The 17,083-nt window shown below is 42.0% G+C and overlaps 2 protein-coding genes across 2 annotated transcripts; both read left to right on the top strand.

The window, feature by feature from the left end:
- Window positions 1–13,629: 13,629 nt before the first annotated feature.
- SODALDRAFT_328548 (hypothetical protein) lies at window positions 13,630–14,302 on the top strand (the record flags this gene model as incomplete). Its single annotated transcript, XM_028610725.1, has 2 exons — window positions 13,630–14,182; window positions 14,236–14,302. Coding segments are annotated over exons 1-2 (551 nt in total), but the record flags the coding sequence as incomplete, so codon positions are not given.
- Window positions 14,303–14,523: 221 nt separating this feature from the next.
- SODALDRAFT_328547 (Delta(14)-sterol reductase) lies at window positions 14,524–16,906 on the top strand. The gene is made up of 3 exons (XM_028610724.1): window positions 14,524–14,948; window positions 15,030–15,334; window positions 15,411–16,906. Exons 1-3 carry the CDS (start codon window positions 14,884–14,886, stop codon window positions 16,514–16,516), a joined length of 1,476 nt encoding a protein of 491 aa, XP_028463989.1. The 5' UTR covers window positions 14,524–14,883; the 3' UTR covers window positions 16,517–16,906.
- The last annotated feature ends 177 nt before the right edge of the window (window positions 16,907–17,083 follow it).

The raw sequence follows: 17,083 nt of genomic DNA, 5'->3' as shown, positions 1-17,083 counted from the left end.
ACGAGGATTTTATCCGAGGTTTCCAGTATATCCCTCTACTACCAGGATTCCGAAGAATTTAGTCCCCCCTTATATATCTAGATTCCTAGCGTATAATAGAGGCGAGTATAGTATTGATTCTTATGCCCGTGGTTCTTCGGTATTAGTTAAATATTAAGCGTATATCTCCGGGTTTCGCTAAGGCTATTCGTTCCGAAGCTCCTGATTTCCTTAGGGGTGTAAATATTCACGATAATATAACTACTACCAATCTTATTATTATAGCGTTCTGGAATATTACTTACTCTAATATCCAGGTTATAGGACGCCACCCACTATAAGTTTCTAAGCAGGATTTCACTAATATTATTAAGAGAGGTCGAAACTTAATCTAGTTAATTTTCTAGTTAGCAGTAAAATATATCTATAGTCGGTCGGGGTAAAAGCGATAGCCAGAGCGAAAGACTTAAGGCCTTACATAATCTGCCCTCTAATTAGTAAATAACCCAGGCCTCCATTATAGTATAATAAGCCTTTAAGGAACGGATAGTATATATTATACTTAATCCGCAGTTATACTTTATATACTAATATTATAATACGGTAATATTATAGATAACGTAATATTACGAATAGGAATAGCCGATAATATATCGTAAGTTAGCGGAGTAACTAGAATATTAAATTTCACTATACTAAAGAATATAGTAATTAATATCCAGAGATTACTAGCGTCGTCTAAAGCACTTACCTACTAGAAGATAAAGGGCCTTCCGAATATCTATATTGGGCTATACCTCTAGGAGGTATAGAAGCAGTATAGCTTCTACCGTCGAGTCTTTACTTTCCTTAGGGAAGATAAATATAAAGAGTATAAGAACGATATCACGAAAATAAACTATCGGAATGCTGCCTTAGTCCTTCTATATCGTGAGCGCTTAAGGAAGACCACCCTTCTTAGCCTATCCGGTTCCTTTAAGTTTAACTATCCGATAGTATACTCTGCGTTTATACATTTCCGAACTAACTATACTATACTTACTTCCAGGATTAATAATAAGATATAGATCGGTATTATAGATAAAGAAGAGAACGATATACCTATTTTCGATATCGTGGAAGATCTATCGTATATTTAGCCTTAGTGTTTCGGTAGTCTCTAGCATAAAAAAGTACGAAGCCAGATATACCCTCTTCTTTCGATAATTTTCCCGAGCTAATAAGCAGATTCTAGCGAGTTTAATATACTCTTATCTCAAGTATATTAGTAGGACTATAAGCTTAAAAATCTTATATATAGAAGTCGTAACGCCCTAAGATAGTTCTCGAAGATTAGCTTTATATCCAGAGACCGGCGGGTTTACTATTTTTCGGTAAATAATTTCGTTCGTGTCCGAGACTAGTAACTAGTACGCATTGACGGCATCTTCGTATATAAATTCACCGCCGCTTTCCGAGTTTCCCTTGTCATTACTACCACGACAGGCCCAGTGGCCTAAGACGTCAGTATATTCTTAGATTCTATCCTATAATACCCGATATACGCTCTTACGGAGTAAAAGATGATTATCGGCTTACCCGCCCTATAGGAAGCGAAGGAGTAGGTTATATAGAGAGTAGATAAAACACTTCTTTACTACCCCTACGATATATATCTCGTATAAGGTAGCTAGAAAATACTATAATATAGCCGTGAATTTTACTAAATACTCCCTAGACATTTCGTGGATATTATATCTCGGGGAATAGCTCGTAACTATTAAAACTATACTGAATATCTTATATAAAAAATTAATTTTTTTTTTTTTACTTACTATCGGATTATAGTAAGTCCGTGAAATATAAGCCTTAGAAGCCCGACGCGCGACGCCACTCCATACCTCGATTATAATATTACTCTCGAAGTTAGATTTAGCTTTCAGGTTCTAACACTTTACCCCTCCCTCCCTCCCTCTATAATTTAACCTTTCCTTATACTCCTATCCTCCTAATCTAAATCTCCTTATAAAAAAGCCACTCTAATCTTTCTACTATATATACCCTAGACTATCTTTCTATTATACCTCCTTTACCTAATCAATCTTTTCTTAGTATTAGAATTTTCATTATACCGGCTTCTCTAAACGCCGAACGCCCTAATTAAGTAAGGTTACCGCTTAACCCGTTAATAGGCTAGCCACCCTCTAATAATATCTTACTGGCTTCTAAGCTTTCACTATCGCGCTACCGGCTACCGCTTAAATACGTTAGTAGACTTATCTACTATAGTATCTTCTTACTAGCTTCTTATAGGATCTTAGAAGCTTTCACCACTACTACCGCTAAAGTACGTAGTGGACTTCTAGTCTACCACTAATATCTTACTAGCTCCTAGCTATTATAAAATCTACCTTACTATCTATCTACCTTATCTTACCCTTAATTACACTATATCTATATAATATCACCAGGATAGGTAAGAACCTACCTTACCTAGTAACTTACTAATTACCTTAGGTCCCGATATTATTATACTACTCGAGTACGTTAGTGGACTTATCCGCTAATAGTGTCTTACTAGCTCCACTTAACGCCTGCCTCGACTATAAAAACGGTGAAATATAGACCTAGCTAACTTAACGATAGCTTTAAGTCCACTCTATAGACAGTGAAAAACGAGAGCCGGGATATTGAGCGCGATACGGTATATTATCTATTCCTATTATCTGGACACTCTCTTTATATTACTCCAGGATTCTAGTAAGTCGATCAATTTTCACTATTCCCTTCCGCGCTTAATAATACTAAGCCTAGAACTTTTACTATATAATATAGCGAGGAATTTAAAGTATTTACCCGATAGAAGATAGTACGAAGGTTAGTTCCTTATTATAGACTATGCTTACTAACCTGTATATATATCCTTAGCAGTTTACCTACCTATACCACGGCCTACCTTAACGTAGAGGGCAGCTTAGGGTAAGTTCCCTATTATTAAACCTTTCCTAGAAGTTCCTATAATAATATATTAGGTAATACGTAAAGCGATTATATCTAGGTACTAACTATAATATAGGACCTAAGGTAGTATTATACCTTATTATACCTTACCTTACCTATAGCCCCTCCACCTTATATAAGTCCCGTCTATAGGTAAAGGATCTCTTAATTAAGTTAATACAAGATAGGAATTTACTAACCTAGAACTTAGAAAGCAGGATTCGAATTATTTAATATGATATTAAGGTCCGACCGCCTTCACTTTTCACTAACCACTATGACTTAGGGATAATATCGGATATTATAATAATATAATAAGGTAGGGAGACGGGATAAGGTAGGTAAGAGAGGATTACCTTACCTAGTACCTTAGGTATAGAGTCCTAGGTCGCGATAAGTCGAGACGATATAATATATATTCAGTTCGAGGTTCAGGATTCACTAATACCTTATTACCTTATATCGTGTGGTCGTGTCCGATACGTGGTGTATTAAGGTATATAGGTAGCGAATCGTAGTAAAAATACAGTTAGTGAGTAATATTTAAAAGCGTAGCTTAAAATCGATAGTATAACGCTTCTTAGAATAATAATACCTTTAATATCTATTAATTAGGGTAGTATAAGGTCGCTGGACGCTATAGCATACTGGATAGGGGAATAGGCTTTAGTACACTATTTTAACGGACAGTCAAGTCCCAGTAGTCAGACTATGTATTATGCCTATAAAATCAACGGCGCTAGAATAATAATACAGATATACTAGAAAAAAATATTAATATAGAATAGACTATCGGGCTATATTACTATCCAGGCGTAAACGCTAACTAATCTAGTCACCGTTTAACAATTACTATACTAGCTATAAGGATAGGGGTAACGTTACGAGAAAGTAAAGGCCTAAAACAGTAAGTAATATAGACACCCTGGATCCTAGTTATTATAGTAATAACATATCCAGGTATATAATATAACTAGAATTAATATTATAGAGCTAGGCTGAATAATACACTATCTATATCCCCCTCTAACCCGGGTAGGTACATAAGAAGGTTTAGGGGACCTTGGTGCCCAATCTACCTTACCGGGAAAAGGGGGTAAAAAGGTATAGTTACAGTATAGTTATATATAGCTGTAATACACTAGTGCATAATTGCAGGATTGCATAACCTTGCCACCGCTATTATAATTGTTCGCCGTTATATAGCGTTGCAGGAAAGAATACCTTTTTAAATGTTAATTATTATATATACTATAGTAATTTGTGTAGGAGATATAATATCAGCTATTAAAGACCAGATGTATTACTCTATACTAATGTCTATGGAGAATACCTTACCTTAACGGCGAATCCCTAAGACTTTATCTTCGTCGTCTGCTTTATACCTATCTTCTATATGCCTATCCTTTACCCTCTATTCTACCCTTTATTCTGCCCTTTATTATTCTTTTTGCTACTGCTTCTATCGCCTTAACCTTTCTTCCTCTTGACCTTCTTCCTCTCTATAAAGACCGACGAGATCTATATTATCGGGCGAATATCCCTCTTATTCGGCGGCTTAGGCGGCGACGGCGACGGCGTTCTCCGTAGCGACCTCTTCCTGCCGAGTTTATTAAGCGGCCTCTATCTTAGCTATTATAGCTAGAAATCTTTGGAAGAGTCTTTCCTCCTAGTCCTCTAGGTGGGTAGGGGGCTAGGGGTCTTAATACGAGGATATAATACTATACTTATATTAATTTACGTATACTTTATCTTAGGGTATATATAGACTTATAAAGTGATAATAGTAGTGGTGCTGCTAGTGCTATTATTATTATTTAATTATAAAGAGTTAACCGAGAAGGCAGGAGGCGGATAGATTAGTTAGGGATTACCTGGATAAAATAGAACGAAGAAGAAGCCGTTTAAGTAAGAACCCTGTAATAGCTTTTGCTTATAATATATATATTAGCAGTATGGTAGCTTATATTCCGTTTCTAGGACTATCGTCTTATAATTCCAGGTTATCATATAAACTATACAGCCGCGAGTAAATATAATAACCTAATACTATACCATTATTATTGAGAACGGTAACCCGAAAGAATAAAATTAATCCTAGCCCTAACTACCTAGGTATCTTGCCTTTATTATACTCTCTATATCCTAATAACGGCAACGAAGAGATTGTTAGTGCGACGGCGAGTTATATAGCGTTATAGTATCTATAGTCTCGGAGTCTATAGTCTTAGACTCTATCGTCTCGGGTTCTATCGTCTCGGAGTCCTCTTCCTAATCGTATACACTATTATATCCGCTAAAGTGACGATAATCCGACTAACTACTCTATTACTGCTAATTAGACGGATAACCGCCGAATTAGTACGGTTAACTACTTGGCTAAGGAGGACCCGATTAAGGAATAGGCTAAGGAGGGCTAAACTAATACTATTATCGAATATACTAGGTAGTTTACTACTAACCACTATAAGGGCCGAGGGAAGATCTAAGCAGTTTACCACTACCTCGACAATAACCTATAATATTAAATCTACCGCTACTATAGAAGAGATTACTAGACCCATTACTGGGGGTAGTAAATAGAGGGCTATCCTCGGTAAGAGAGCCAGATCTAGTCGGCGACCCGAAAGGGGGTTAGCGAGTGGAAGTAGTATTAGACCTAGAGAGGCCGGTCGAGTTAGACCCAGGCGAGTATAACTATATAGGGTTAATTAGAGTATAAGGCGTATAGCTAGTAGACGGGGAGGGAGGCTTTTTATTATCCTAAACGCGGCTAGCCAGGATTCTATCGCTACGACTAACACGGCGCCATTTCACCGGCGTAGTATACCAGGTAAATATCTTCTTATCGATAGTAGTAAAACGTGGATAGATAGTAAGGGACTTATACGTTTCGATAATCTCTTTGCGGAAGGTTGAATTATTCTTACGAGTCTCGCTAGTAATAATATCGGTATTTAGAGCAGTCTCCTTATTAATTAAGGTGAAGAATATAGGTATAAGGGTGTTAAAGACGATACGAACGAAATAAAATAGGAGACTATCGCGGTTATAGAACGTGGTCTCAAAGTCTATAATCTTAGTGACGACTTTATAGCAGGTCTAGATAGTTAAACGGGTAAGACCTTATAGTAGTAGCTATTTTAGTTAGCTAGCAGCGTCGTGATTATAAAGAAGGTCCTTCTCGTAGAGTATAAGGTACTCCGGATACTCCTTAGCAAACTCCTGGGTAAATCTATATATATAGATAAATAGATGCTTATACTATAGATCGCGATGCTAGTTATTATAAAGGGTGCGAAGAATATAGAAGTCCCGAGCACTTATCTGATATTCTGCGAAGACCTTAAGAATAGTATTAGCTATAAACTGGTTCGTATAAAACACGACTTAGTTCTTCCGACACTCGATATCCAACTATAGCTGTAGAGCCTCTTTATTATCGGGGGGTAGGTAGGATAGAACGTGATCGGGTAGTCTGCTTAATATATGTTCCGAGCCGGTATCTTATTGGTTAGGTTTTAGGAGCGTGAGATAGTTCCTAACGGGATTAAAAGAGATTTTCTACTTAGGGGTATCCTTTAAAGCGATAGCGTAGCGCGGTATACTTTAAGATAGAGGTAGGGATACTTAATAAAGAACCTGACTATAGTCTTATCGGCGTTTATAGGTTGAGGCGGCTAAAGCTAAGTAGATTATTCACGGCGAGGAGTATACTAAGGACCACTGCTAATCTTAGCACCGCCACGATAAGCTTACTATTACTACTACTATTACTACTATTACTGCTATTACTACTAGGACTTATTATGCTAACGTTAGCGCTAGACAAGATCGCGAGTCAGGATATCGGCAGGGATATTACCATACTACGTGCCAGAGATATTATTAGTCTACGCGCCCTATATATATATTAGCATTAAAACTCCTAAGGCTTAACTAAAGCTTACCGAGTAAGGGTTATCTTTAGGCGTATAAGAACTAGATCGTTTAGGAGTATACGTATAAGAACCCTAGCGATAGACTTAGGTATTAACTAGGCCCTATAACTATAATAGACCTCGCTATTAACCGCGAGCGCCTCCGCGAGCACCTCTACGGCCACGGCTATAGCCACGGCTATAGCCACGGCCATAGCCTCGTGTAGGAGTATTCTCTTCGTTCGGAGCAGATATATTAATAACTAGCAACGAATAGAGAATACCACCTATTAAGAGTTAGTAATATATTTAAAGAAGAGAGTAAGTGATAGAGGAAAAGAGTAATAGGAAAGGAAAGAAAAAAAAAGGTCTTCGTTAGGATCTTCTGGCTTTTTTAAACGCGTGCCTGCCGTTTAATTAGTAAACGACCAGCGTCGTTAAAATTCTAGCGCCTTCCTGCTATAGCGTTAGTACCGTTAAATTAAAAGAGATAGGCTGCTCCTATTAACTATAGCGCGTTTGTTAATTATATAAAAGAGACCTTACCTCACCCCATTCCGCTAGCAGCTTCCAGGCAAGTACGACTGCCTGCCTACTCGATATGTTCCACTTCTAGACCTAGAGGATATTTCTCTCACACTAATACCACCTCCAGCTTTTCTTATATCATTAATACCACCTCTAGTTTTAAGAAGAACGCTCTTACCCTCTAAAAACACTACCTATTATCTTTAATTCTTAGGATACCTTAACGGCGGCGAAGGAATTAGAAGGATACCTCGTCGTCGAGGTCTTTTTAATACCGGCGGCGACTCAGGGGCGTCTAAAGCTTTTAGCAGGCGCTTAATGCCGAGGTTCGATCTAATTACTAAACGATATTAGTATAAGAGCGATACGGTAATAACTAAAGATCTTCACGAAGACCCTTATAGTTTTAATAACCCCGGCGGTAGTAACGATAATAACGGCGATTTCCCTATAACTAATAAGGTATATAGAAGCAAAGCTGGTGAAGATATCAGCGATACAGAATCGATTAATACTACTAAGGGTTTATACCTCTCCCGCCGGTATACTTAGAGACAGCTAACTAGTAGTATCGTATTAGATATAATTAATATAGAGCTCCTTAACGCCTATAAACTTAAGGACGCTAGAGATACCCTCCCTACGGGTTTTGATAAGGTCTAGCTTATATAAGCTATCGAGTATAACGAGCTAGAGGATAAGCCGACTACTGCTACTACCTCTACGTAGCCCTTTAACGAAGACGATGATATTAGAACTATAGATACCTTACCTGCCGTAGATATCGTTCCTATAAATGTTATTCCTATAGATATCCTGCATTAGGCGACTAAGATACTTTAGTCGACATCTATCGATAACCCGACCGCACTCTACCTATATAAGCAGAATTAGTTTAAGTTCCTTAACGACTTCTATCTTACTCTTAGCCTTTTTATCTATATCTTTAGGCTTAACCGTATAGAGTATAGTTCTCTGCATGAGATCCTTCATCTGTTAGATAACGATAAAGTAAAGCAGTTACCGAATTAGTTATCCACCTTAAAGGACCGTGTCACTAGGCGATTCCCTCTGCTGGATATACGATAGGGTTAGATTCCCTTAATTCCCGAAAAACTACCGATAGAACGTGTATCATGTAAAGATAAGGAGCGCCTACGTACCGGTAAAATCATAGCCCTATTATATATAATAGATCTAAGCAGCCTATTCCTTAATCTTCTGTCCTCCGATATAATACAGTCTATGCACTAAGGCCTCGCTTACTTTATTAATATACCGACTGAGTTCTATGAATCCTTAAGCTAGGTATCTTCTGCACGTACGATATCGGGTCATTTTGCATATATTATCGACGCCGAAGGTAACGAGGTCGATATAGTACTGCCCTCGGATTTTATTATCTTCTATTATACGGTAGAGACCTATAGTTATTAATTTATATCTACAGAAAACCCTTCTATAGGGTATATCGGCCGTGTGCGTGTAGTCGGACTCGATTACCGTAATTATACAGAAGCGACCGGTGGCATTATTCTTCAGGTTCAAGAGGCCTTCGGTCTTATGGACAGGCGACCTATCACACTAATCCCTCGATATCCACTACCTATACTAGACCCTGCTTAAGATAGTAATAAGCTCCCATTAACCAAGCAGATCACCTAGGTGCCTAAAGAGCATATTATCCAGCGGCTTATTGTTATACGGTGCGACTATTATACGGGTAAGACTCTCGAAGACCCTAGCCTGATAGTAAAGAAGCCACACGGTGGTAAAGGGAAGCGGAAGGAGAGAAATTTCCTAAAGCACTTACCTAAGACCGTTAAAGAGGCTATTCGTAATAGCCCACTCGTCGTTAAGCGGATCGTTCGAGGGTTTCAGATTATCCCTCTATATTATACCTATCCTATCCGTGCTAAACTCGAGATTATAACCTATAGCAGGGCTATATTCGAGGAGTGAGATTCTAACTCGGTTATATCCTGTCTAATCCTCTATTTCATTAACAGCTTTAGCTTATACCGTAACTCGTATAGGTCGTTAATTAGAGTGTACGCTATTATTACGGGACTTTTGGGTGAGGACCGTTATCGTCAGACTAATATCTTCCCTATTACCCTTAGCCCGTATAGATCTAACTTCGACGATACCGTCTACGCTTTACGGTCACTCGGTGTACTAGATAAAGGCGTTAGTAAGATAATTAACGGTATAGAAAAGATTGTTATTATGCCCACGCTCTGCTACCTGGGTGATATGCCGTAGCAGGATAAAAACAGTGGGTTTCGAGGCTCTAAGGCTTATAAATTCTATCGTTTCTGCTATATCAGCGAATAGGCTATAAAGTCAGGTAACCCTGATACGATCCTTAGCTTCGATATTATAATATATAGCAGATACTATTACTAATATATCGAGATACGGACGGATATATCGAACTTCCAGATAGCCACTAACCGTAACTAATACGGAACGACTTAGGGTATCGGCGAGTCGGATCCGCCCTTAGTAAGCCTAATACCTGCCCTAGACTTAATCCTCTCTCGACCCCCTGATCCTGTATACTCGGAGTATTAAGGCCTGGTAGAATTAATGTATGCCCTTCTAATCGATAGTATCCTTATAGAAACGGGCAAAAAGGAGTATACGTAATAGCTCCGTATATAGCTATTCCCGCCTAGCTAGGAGCATCTATAGTCACCTATCTACTACCTACGTAGCTACTCTCTAGCTATAGATACACGATAGTCTATTATAGTCCTTATATTACTACGGGCTTAGCTAGAACCTAAGTATATCTATCTATAGTTTATGAAGATAGCTTATGCCCGCTTATAATACGGCCCCGGCTTATAGTGTAATCCTTCCGAGGTTGTTAACTTCGTGATTCAGGTATATACTAAGCTGGCTAAGTCTAACAGCGTCCTTATAAGCTTAAGCGTCTCGAAGGCTAACCGCGATAATATACTAGATATTATTATAGCCTCCCATTATTCGTATTAGCAGCTTTATTAAATAGCTTCGCAGTCGATTATATCGAATCCTTAAGCGTGGAGTACTATCGGGAGTCGTTAGTTAATAAGTCGCTAGTTAATAATGCCTATAAGCCGCTAGTAGTTAATAATACCGCCCCCGCCTTCTCCTAGGAGATAGTTTCCGATATTACCTCTGGGTAAGTGCCTATCGGCATAATAACTAAGGTAGACTCACCTAATAGCTTACCTTACCTATACTAATAGTAGAATAGGATATACCACGTCTAACTATCGAGGAATAGGATAACGTGCAGGTAATAGCTCCTAAACGTGTAATATAATACACCTATAATATAACGCGGCCGAATATATATATAGGCGTTTATTACCCTGTTATCGCGGAAGAATACGCCCTGCCTATTAATATAGACACGTTATTTAAAGAAACTTAGCACCGGTTAGTATAGGTATTACGGCCTAAGGTGAGATGAGGTGGGTTTCCTAAGGTGTAAGGGTGGAAATTAGAATATAGTAATTTGCTGTGTCTTCTATAAAGAACCTGGAATAGAACCTGAAGTTATTCCGCACCTTACCTTACCTTAGGTATTAGGCACCCTACCTCGGGTATTACCCTTACCCGCCCGCCCGCCCCCTAGTATTATCTATTACTTTACAGGTACTCACTAATTGCCCTATTTATAGATAGTTTAAGAAAAAGGTGTACGAGATAAACTATATAAACGTCGAACGACTCTTATTAATAAAGGTTAATATATAAATCACTATCCGCCTTATCCTTAGGAACTCCTTCTACGAACGAGATAGCGAGCTTACCTAATAAATAGCCCGACTCTACTAAGACTACCCTACCCTATTCGATAACGTATTACCTTATATAGATAAGCGAGATATGCTTTTTAATAAGGAAGACGCCGAGCTCGATTTACTTTCTAGCGGCGATACTAGCTACCGGAGGGCTACTATTATTAGTCGCGTTCTAGTAACCGAGGTCCGGCGCACGCACTATTTTATTAATAACGGGTATAAACTACTACCTACCCGGTATACTAGTATATCTGATTCGTTTAAACGGGCACTACGGCGGGCGTATAGGGACGAATACTATATAGACGAGATTTACGACTTTAGAAGCCGGGGTATTTAGTGGTCTAGTAAGCTAGGCTTTATAGACAGGTATGTTAATACTTACTAGCTAATCTACTAGTATAAAGGCTATTTTAGGGTATCCCGATAAGGCTTTAGCGATAATTACCTTCCCTAACAGAAAATATAAGTTGGATTTTATATTATTATTATATACTCCCCTGTTTTTATCGATGCTATCCGCGTAACTTTATCTTTTGGAAGATATTCTTTTTACGGCGTATCGGCGCGCCGTCAAGATATCGAGGCTGGAAGTTTGCTACTGCTACTAGAATTATTATTATAGCGCCTTATTAATAAAAGTGGGGTGGTGTTAATATCTTATTATATCCCTCTATATCTTATCACATCCCTTAATATCTTATTATAGTGTCCCTTACTAACCTATCGACTATACCCCTATAGTAGGAACTTCCGGCGATATATCTTTGCACGCGGCGACCACGTTAAGTATCACGACGATAAAATTAGCCGGATTAACCAGATCTTTATCTGTTCGATTAAGGTTTTGGATAATAGAAAGCGGATCTTTATAATTATTACCCCTATCACTATCCTTAACTATAAGGAAGAAATCTTAGGTCTACCGAAAGTCGAGTACTAATACTATAAACCCCTGATTATCGGTATTAATTTAATCTTACCCACTAAGCTCTATATCGTGCGTATCGATAGCGATACGGTAGTTTAGGTGAATTTGTAAGTCGAGTGGCTCTAGGTAAGGCAGTCCTTTTCTCCTATATTCCTTATCTGTATAAATAGAAGTCTACCTTACTTACTAAGATAAGTGTCTTTAGATCTGAAACTGCCCGCCTTATACTATCCCTTAGCCTCGACTTTAGCACATGATATACGGTAGGTTACCCACCCTAGGCCACTTACTACCTTCTAGGTTTTAGTTTATAACTAACGACTAGCCAGCTAATAACACTAATTATAATTAGAGATTATCTATACCTTCGGTACCTGCCTATATCGCCCGTGGTAAGTTACCCTAGTCTACCTTCTAGACGTATAACCACCCACCTAACTAATAATAGAACCTAGAACGCTTAAGTCGTTATTAATAAGGTAGGCCGTATATATCACGATTAGCACCTGGGTACGAAGGAAGACTTGGAGTCTATTATTAGAGGTGCGGGGGAGTACTATTAACGGGAACTTAGTTAGGTGGAGGGAGGGAGGGTGGTAATTATTATAGAACTTGAGTCGGGTGTTAGCGATGGTTAGGTTAGTTAAGGTGGTTGAACTTAAGGTTTAGGTAGGCAGAGAAAATTACCACTAATCATAGTTTTCTACTTACTAGCTAATAGACGTTAAGGCGCTTCTAAAAAGTGACGAGTACGTACCTAGTAATATTAACCGTATTAACCCACTTTTAAGCCGCGTAACGGCAGAAAATTCTATAACGATTAACCTATCTAGTAACTATTACTAATTTAGTAACTGTTTATCTGATAGTTACGATAAATTTTTTAGTAACTCTCGCCGGTCAGTATAACTGCATATAACTGTACCTTTCCCCTATATTTTCCCGGTAAGGTACCTACGGTACCTTAGAGAGTTTCGCCTCGTGGCTGAAACCTGGCTGTTTACACGACGCCCTTACCTTCCTCAATCTTATAGACTCGAACATGTGGTGAACATGATGACGTATTAAGATGAAAGTAACTCGTAACTTACTACCTTACGCTCTGGACTCCTGATACTCTTTTCTTTCCTTTCTTTGCTTTTCTTTCCTGCCTAGGTACCTTACTCTTTTCCTTTCTTCTCCCCTTCGTCCTTTCCCTATATATGCCTTGTCCTTGCCCCCCCCGGCCCTTGCCTCCCATTTTCCCCGTACTCCTTGAGTCCTTTCTATTTCTTATTCGTGTCTCCTCCCCATCGACCTTTCCACATCCTTAGACCACTGGAACACAATGGCACCGGTTACAATGGTTGATGCAGCTTCCAAGTTGCTTTTCATCATTTTTGGAAGTACCCGCGAGGTCCTGGCCGGCACTGCGGCAGTCCTGCCAATTCTCGCCTACCCATTTTTCCCTTTTCGGTTATTCTTCGTTCCTCAGGAGAACAAGAGTGACTATCCGGATCCGGCCGGGCTCTGTATCTTCTGGACGTTACTCATGCACACCATATTCTACCTCTATGGCAACTTGTGCCGCTGCATCTTGCTCTCGGCGGAGGGATCTCTTCTTGGCTCACTTCTGGGCCAGGACGAATATGCTCAGAAGTGTGTCTCGGTAAACCATGGGATGCTTCAGCTAAGTCTCCTAGCCCTCGATGGCAGCGCTAGAGCAGTGTTCAGACCACATTATCGGGCTGTTCAACGGGACGAATTCATCTATACTGCTTTATGGGCTTGGGGGTCCTTCGTTTACGCCCTCTTTCGCCTCTTCGACGACTACCTTCTCAAAAATAACCCGGCATACGCTTTTGCGCTCGCTGCCGGACTCGGCCTTCGCCTTTTCCTATGGTTTATAGAGGCTGCCATGACGGTCTTGCATGGCTTTGTGATGCGTAGGGTGCATTGGTGGTTCTGGCTTCCTAAGAACGGTGCTTCGAAGGAGTTCGATTCTGTTTGGAGCCAAGTGCTTTTTTTTATCGTGTTTGTCGGAGCTCCGATACTCTCCTATAATGCTATAGCACTATAAGTACCTTAAAATTTCAAATAAACAAGACAGTATTCACACCTTGTCTCTACCTTAGGCTGAATATCCATCACGTTAAATAAGGTAGAGGTCGAAGCTGAAGTACGATAATTTACCTTTTGGCTTTGTTGTTGTTATCGCCATCGCTGTCGTCTTCGCCGTCGCTGTCGTCGTCGCCCGATAAGTACCTACCCTGGGTACATAATACGATTATGTAATAAACTGTGCCTGTCTCATTCGCTACCTTAGACCAGGGTACCACCGACCCTGGCGAAGAGCCGGAGATTCGTAAGTCCCCCTTTCTTTCGACAAGACCTCTGGTCCAATCAACATCGTCGCATCATCGAAGTGGTTTCTCCGTTACTCAATCTCCCCTCCCTCTCAGCCCATCCGGATGTCTCGTTCTCCGGGACAAACCTCTGCGCTTGGCAATCCGGGTTTTCCTATCCCGCGGTGGTCTGACTGACGTGAATGAACCCCAACGTCGCCAACGTCGGCACATCGTCAACTTGAAGAACTTGCGTTGCCCGCGGGAAAAGACGAGCAAGAAGAAGCGCCCTGGTGCACGACGCGACGCGAAACGTCGAGATCCATCGCTTTCCAACCAAGGCTGCGGCCAGTAAAACCCTTGTCCCCCATTCTTCCTTCGAAACCACTCCTCCTCCGCCGTTACGAACGTGATCGGAAAACATGGCCCCGAAATCCCAACAATCTGCCTCGAAGGCGCCACCCCATGGCTACCACTTTGGAGGCCCGTATGTAGCGTTGCTCCTTGCCTTCTGCAAATGCAATACCCTAGACAATTGAGCATTCAGAGCTAACCAAGTATTATCCAGCATCGGCACCTTCGGAATTACCGTCATCCTCCCCGTCCTCGTCTACTTCTTCGCCTTCAGCTGCAACGATGTAACGGGCTGTCCCGCGCCGTCTTTGCTCGACCCTCGGAATCTTAGCCTCGAACAATTTAAGCAGGAAGTTGGCTGGCCGGAAGAAGGCATCTTGGGCCTGGGTAGCGTCAACGCCACCCTCGCGGTACTGGGCTACTATCTCCTCAACGGACTCCTCTATCGTTTCCTTCCCGCTATCGAGGCGGAGGGTGTTATCCTCGCTTCCGGCGGGAGGCTGAAGTACCGATTCAATTGTAGGCCGACCAACAAAAGCCCCTCTTTCTGTTCGCCCTTCTCGCGACGAGACGACTGACAGCGAAATAATAATAGCTCTCTCCTCCAACTTGGTGATCATTAGTATCTGTCTCGCCGGCACCCTCGCCCAAGGCGCCGAGTGGCCTGTCTGGGTGTACATCGCCGACAACTACATCCCCATCCTCACGGCCAACATGCTCATCGCTTTCGGTCTGGCCACCTTCGTGTACGTCCGCAGCTTCAGCGTCAAGCCCGGCAACAAGGAGAATCGGGAGCTGGCCGAGGGAGGCGCCAGCGGCAACATCATCTACGACTGGTTCATCGGCCGGGAGCTCAACCCGCGCGTCGTGGTGCCCATCATTGGCGAGATCGATATCAAGCAGTGGATGGAGGTCCGCCCCGGCCTGCTGGGCTGGTCCGTCCTCAACTTCGCCTTCGTGGCCAAGCAGTACCGTACCTTCGGCTTCGTCTCCAACAGCATCGTCTTCATCTCGGCCATCCAGCTGCTCTACGTCGTCGACTGCTGGTACAACGAGCCCGCCATCCTGACCACTATCGACATCACCACCGACGGCTTCGGCTTCATGCTCTCCTTCGGCGACCTCGTCTGGGTGCCCTTCATCTACTCCACCCAGACCCGCTACCTGTCCACGTACCCGGTCCACCTCAACGCCGTCGAGTTTTCCTCCATCGCCGTGGTCATTTCCCTGGCCTTCTACATCTTCCGCGCCTCCAACAGCCAGAAGAACATGTTCCGCACCAACCCCAACGACCCCCGCGTCGCCCACCTCAAGTACCTCGAGACCAAGGCCGGCACCCGCCTCATCACCTCGGGCTGGTGGGGCATCGCCCGCCACATCAACTACCTGGGCGACTGGCTGCAGGCCTGGCCGTACTCGCTGCCCACCGGCGTGGCCGGCTACCAGATCCTCTCGGCCGGGACGGGGCTCGTCGACGCCGGTGTCGAGGGCGCCTTCAAGACGCTCGATGGCCGGGAGGTCGTCCAGGGCGCTGCGAGGGGCTTCGCCATTCCCATCACCTACTTTTACGTGCTCTACTTTGCCATCCTTCTCATCCATCGCGACCGCCGCGACGACGAGAAGTGCTCGCGCAAGTATGGCGACGATTGGGAGAAGTACAAGAAGATTGTCCGGTGGAGGATCTTGCCGGGCGTTTATTAGGGCATCCTTTAGTCTCGGCATCCGGTTTGTCGATGGGGCCTGATTCTGGACCGTTCTTCACTTTCTTCCTTTTCGACTGTCTTCCTTTACATTCCTGCCCGGTGAGGGAGGCGAGATCTGCTTGTGAGAGAAGGATGCATGGTGTCTACTACGCGTCAGCAACAACGTGTCACTGGAGTTGGCCCAGTGTGTACTTTTGGTGGGACGAGTCAGACCTGTGCGTATGGCGTACAGACGGGAACGGAACGGACTTTCTTCTTAGGTGGTCACCGGGCACACCGACCCTGGGGGCTGACACGTGCACTCTTTCGAGTTGATATGAACTCACCATCTAATGTATTCGTACTTGTTTAGTAATACGTAATAATGTGAAAACATCAACCATGCCACTTGCTACATACGCAATTCAGTTGACATATACATTGAATTTCCACTCCAGTTATTCCACATGTGATGCTTGATGTGGTTCCGCTCTACTCAACGGACCAGCGTCTCCTTGTCCAATAATCCGATCAACGGTGTCTTGTACCTTGCGTCTCACGGGCGAAAATTGGACGTTTTATTCCC

Source organism: Sodiomyces alkalinus (genome assembly GCF_003711515.1).
Source record: "Sodiomyces alkalinus F11 unplaced genomic scaffold SODALscaffold_10, whole genome shotgun sequence".
NCBI lineage: Eukaryota > Fungi > Ascomycota > Sordariomycetes > Glomerellales > Plectosphaerellaceae > Sodiomyces > Sodiomyces alkalinus.
Note: the sequence above shows the minus strand (reverse complement) of the source record. Positions and strands in the feature narration are given on the sequence as shown.